Source organism: Rutidosis leptorrhynchoides, chromosome 9 (assembly GCF_046630445.1).
Source record: "Rutidosis leptorrhynchoides isolate AG116_Rl617_1_P2 chromosome 9, CSIRO_AGI_Rlap_v1, whole genome shotgun sequence".
In the NCBI taxonomy this organism is placed as follows: Eukaryota; Viridiplantae; Streptophyta; class Magnoliopsida; order Asterales; family Asteraceae; genus Rutidosis; species Rutidosis leptorrhynchoides.
Window position 1 is genome coordinate 205436816 of NC_092341.1, and position 5211 is coordinate 205442026.

General features: G+C 33.7%; 1 protein-coding gene across 1 annotated transcript; it reads right to left on the bottom strand.

Moving 5' to 3' along the window:
• Positions 1 to 3875: 3875 nt before the first annotated feature.
• Positions 3876 to 4478, bottom strand: LOC139868507 (uncharacterized). Its single transcript, XM_071856844.1, has one exon. The coding sequence runs from the start codon at positions 4476 to 4478 to the stop codon at positions 3876 to 3878; it is 603 nt and encodes a 200-aa protein (XP_071712945.1).
• Between the last annotated feature and the right edge of the window lie 733 nt (positions 4479 to 5211).

Sequence of the window (5211 nt, forward strand, 5' to 3'; positions counted from 1 at the left end):
GCATACCTCAAAAAACCATATAAATTTGGCGAACAACAGTTACAAAAATATAGTTTTCCCCGATTCCCCCTGTTTGTGTTGATGCCAGAACCTGAATTATACTGCACAAGTTTTAACATTTTCTCATATATAGAACAACTAAGATTCATCATTCAGCATGCGTGACTATTAGAATCCAAGATGTATTCTACCCCAATGATTATTTATAAAAGAGCTTACTATACAATTTTGAAATAACCATAAAAGAAGTGTCATGGGTTAGCTCAGCCGACCGACAAATTTTGACTTGTACATCACTGCTCATTTACCTGACCCGCCCAATTTACTCTACATAAGCCAGGAAAAAAAAAAAAAAATAAATAAAAGGAATATGGATACTATGACAACTTTCAATATTCCACAAAATTGTAACCTACTGTAGTAGTAACCATGAACTCTAGAAAATGGACCACTAATTGGATGCATAAAGGGGTCATTCTAATCGAAGTTCTGACTTCATTTTCATCATATTCAGATAATTCTTCATTTACTAACTCAAGTTCGGTATCAGCTTCATGCACGTTCCATGCCTAAAATCATACTACCTCCGTCTCATTCCAATAGTCCACAGACAAAAAACACGCAGTTTTAGGAAATCCCACTAACTTCATTTCTCCACCAATGAAATATCTTCTCTCTCCAAATCTAAAATATCATCTTTCCTTTCTATTTATGGAAGTGGACTATCAGAATGGGACAACCCAAAATAGAATACTAGCTTATTGGAATGAGACGGAGGTAGTACCAAAAAAGGTTTCCAACTTCATATCTGCAAAGTAATTCATTGAGGTGACAGTTTTGACCCGATTCAATTTGGACCAAAAAGTGTTTTTGGCCAACTAACCCAACCAATCTCCAACTGTACAAACATCACCCATTTTGGTCCATCACAGAATCTGACCATGTAACCACGTCCAATTTCAACTTCGAGTTTTATTCTTGTTTACTTTCTGGTTCAATAGACAAACCTTCTTTTTACTTACAGAAACCATTATTTGCTAAGTATAGGCCGAATTTTTGAAATCACTTAAACAGATTGCATTAGCAATAGGCAAAACCATCATTAAGGACACATACCCATTGAAGCAGATATAATTTTTGTACTATATTTGTAGTTGACGATGACCACTCATTCAAGATCACCCCATGATTTAGTGGTCTCTTTCATTTGCCCATATGCTATCACTTGCATTATGGTTTCAACTAAACTGTTCCATTAAATGGGTTTATAAGATCCAAGAAAAACTATTCCAACCATCTAAACTCATTATTTGATCGATGCACAATGTTAATGATATCAATTATAGAATAGATCAAGGCATAATGTTAGTGAGTCATATAAATTATATTAAAATATTGTTGGTATATTAAAATACTTAAACTGTTGTACTAACTTTACAACACAGATGACTTGTTTTACGTGATGTTGATACTAAAATACTTGCCTCTAGCACCCTACTATACACATTATTTAATTTAAATTTTTTAAAAATCATTATTATATTAGCTATCATGCACTACATTTTACAAAGACTTTAATGTTAGAAACTACATTTTACGGCGCTGTTTCGGGAGCCATCAGCAAGCGTCTAATTATTGGCGACTTGACTGTCGCTTAGAGCCTAAATCGAATCCCAGGCAACATTTTAAAACCCATGGAAATTCGTTCCACCATTTTCATGGCGTTGGCATTTAAATTTTTTTTTTTTTTTTTTTTTTTTTTTTTTTTTTTTTTTTGGCCGGAGGTCCGTTGCAAGCAATCTCTTTATCCGTCGAACATAGAGAGGGAGGACTTTCTCTACCCTTGTGAGTGTTTCACTCGGGGTGGTGAAATGACTTCTCTTTGTCCTAGGGTAGAGGTAGGATTGTCTACGTCTCACCTCCCCCATACCCTACAAGTGTGGGATTGGGTATTGTTGTTGTTGTTGTTGTTTAATGTTAGAAACACCACGTGAAACTCAGTCCATATATATATCTATATATATATATATATATATATATATATATATATATATATATAGTGGTAGGATCAAGAGGGAAGTAACCATTCGGGGGAAAGCGGGGGGAAGCAAAAACTTTTTTTTTTTCGTTATTTGAAAAAACTTTGTTGACGAACATTATAGATGAGATGAAAATATGAACATTTAGTAGAGACACTTTGTGATAAATATTTTTATTTTGGCGGGAAAAGGCTCGAAGAAGTAATATATAACAATTATCGTGTTTTTCGAGCGTATTTTGAGGTTTTAGCTATTGGGGTTTAGATATTAGGGCTTATAGGGTTTAGATATTAGGGTTTAGAAATTTAGGGTTTAGGGTTTAGATTTAGGGTTTAGATTTAGGATTTAGATTGAGTTTTTAACACGAACGGTTTAGAGTTTAGGGTTTAGGGTTTAGGGTTTGGTGTTTTGGGTTTATGGAATAAACCCAAAACACCATACCCTAAACCCTAAACCCTAAACTTAAATCGGGCTAAATTTTACTTCACAAAACATGAAGAAAAAAAACGTTCATATTCTTCACGAACAATATTATCTTGAATGTTATTTTTGTCGATTGTTTTCCCGCCTAAATAATAACATTCATCACGAAGTGTCTCTTCTAAATGTTCATATTTTCGTGTGATCTAAATGCCGGAAAAAAAAAATTTCAAAAAAATGAAAACAATAAAAAAATTTGCTTCCCTCCGCTTCCCCCCGATTGATTACTTCCCCATTGATCATGCCCATATATATATATATATATATATATATATATATATATATATTTGGGCAAGCGAGGAAACCCTCCTATGAACGAACACATTAGCTCCCCCATAGAAGGTAAAACCTCGGGTAATCAAGCCTCCCGAGCGCGAGACCTGGTACCGGGTGAATTGCGCATTATGCGCACCCTCTAGTCACACTCCCTTTTTGAACAATTTGGCATAGCCAGGAATTGAACCCGGGTGGTGTGCTTCATTGGGCAACTCGGTGGCCACTCAGACAAGCCTGAATGGTTATACATTGCCCTCTTGGCGATGAACCTGAAGCACTTACCGGTGAACCTGTCCGAAACACCATTTTCTCTCTCATTTCCAGAGTATTTCGTCACGATTATATATATATATATATATATATATATATATATATATATATATATATATATATATATATATATATATATATATATATATATATATATATATATATATATATATATATATATATATATATTTTGACTATTTGGGAAGCATACATTAAAGTAATTGATTAAATGAGAATAAGTGAAAATCTTGATTATATAGAGGAAACATTGTAGTAAACAAAGGTAAGGCCACCATTGAATGTAAATAGTACCTGTTGGCACATTTGAAGCCAGATTTGATAGAACAACTATCACAACTGCAAGAACCGCTATAACACTAAGGCCACTTACTATCATATAATTCTTTCACTAACATTTTCACTGCCACATCAGCGCCACATCAGCACAAACTCTTTAACATTCCTTTCACATTCCTTTCACTAAACACTCACTATCATACACTCCATTTCAAACTTTAACCAATTTAAAATTATTAATTAAATACAATAAATAAATACAAATAATATTTTATTTAATAAAATAAAAACATTACATTATTAAAAATTAAAAACATTACATAATTAAAAATTAAAAGACAATACATAAATAAAATAAATAAATAAATAACGCTAATTGTTTCGAACAATATAATCATCCGGGAGTGTCCAAATGTGCTCGAGCAAATTGTTGAGAAGGACATTATGCGCTCTTTTATCTCGCATCTCTCGATCCACCCGATTTTGGAGCGCAACTCTCTCCGTCCAAGTACGTCACGGCATGTTTTCTCGTTCGCAGAGATAATCCTCTTCGAGGTCGCATATGTTGCGCTCGTTGTTTTCGGTGATCATGTTGTGAAGTATAACACAAGTGTACATGATTCGACGTATTTTATTGATACTAAAAGGTCTTGCTGGGTGTTTTAGTATTGCCCAACGACCTTGAAGAACACCGAAAGCTCGTTCAACGTCTTTTCTCGCGGCTTTTTGAAAACGTTTAAACTTTACATTTTTTGGCTCAAGTGGACATTTAAATGACTTGACAAGTGTTGCCCATTCTGGGTATATGCCATCTACCAAGTAATACCCTTTAGTAAATTCGTGCCCGTTGATAGTGTAACGGACCTCAGGATCGCGACCATCTAATAAATCTTCGAACAAATTCGATTCATTAAGAACATTAATATCATTGTTCGAACCCGCTGGACAAAAGAAAGCGGGCCAAATCCACATATCGTAGGACGCAACCGCCTCGAGCATTATTGTTGGTCCTTCGTGATCACCCCTGTGGTAATGCCCTTGCCACGCAACAGGACAATTTTTCCAAGGCCAGTGCATGCAATCGAGACTACCTAACATACCCGGAAACTCGTGCATCTCCAAATGTTTGGCATGCAATCAACGAACATCTCCTTCAGTTGGATTCCTTACATACTCTCGCGAAAACATATGAATAATACATTTGCAATAATTTTTTAAACAATCTCGAGACATTGATGCGCCCATGTGTAAATACTCATCGAATACATCTGGCGCAATGCCATACGCCAATTGACGTATGGCCGATGTAAACTTTTGAAAAATATTGAAACCGAGTTGACCGGTTGCATCGTATCGTTGATAAAAAAATTTAAAATAATCGGGTCTCGGTTGAGAATTATACGTTAGAATAGCATGACCAATGTAGTGACCCGAACTTTTCCATGTTTATATATATTAAATGAAATTGATATTTATATGATTAAGTGTTTCGAACATGTTAAGCAATCAAACTTGTTAAGACTTGATTAATTGAAATAGGTTTTATATAGACAATTGACCACCCAAGTTGACCGGTGATTCACGAACGTTAAAACTTGTAAAAACTATATGATGTCATATATATGGATATATATATATATATATATATATATATATATATATATATATATATATATATATATATATATATATATATATATATATATATATATATATATATATATATATATATATATATATATATAGTTAACATGGTATTATGATAATTAAACATATCATTAAGTATATTAACAATGAACTACATATGTAAAAAACAAGACTACTAACTTAATGATTTCGAAACGAGACA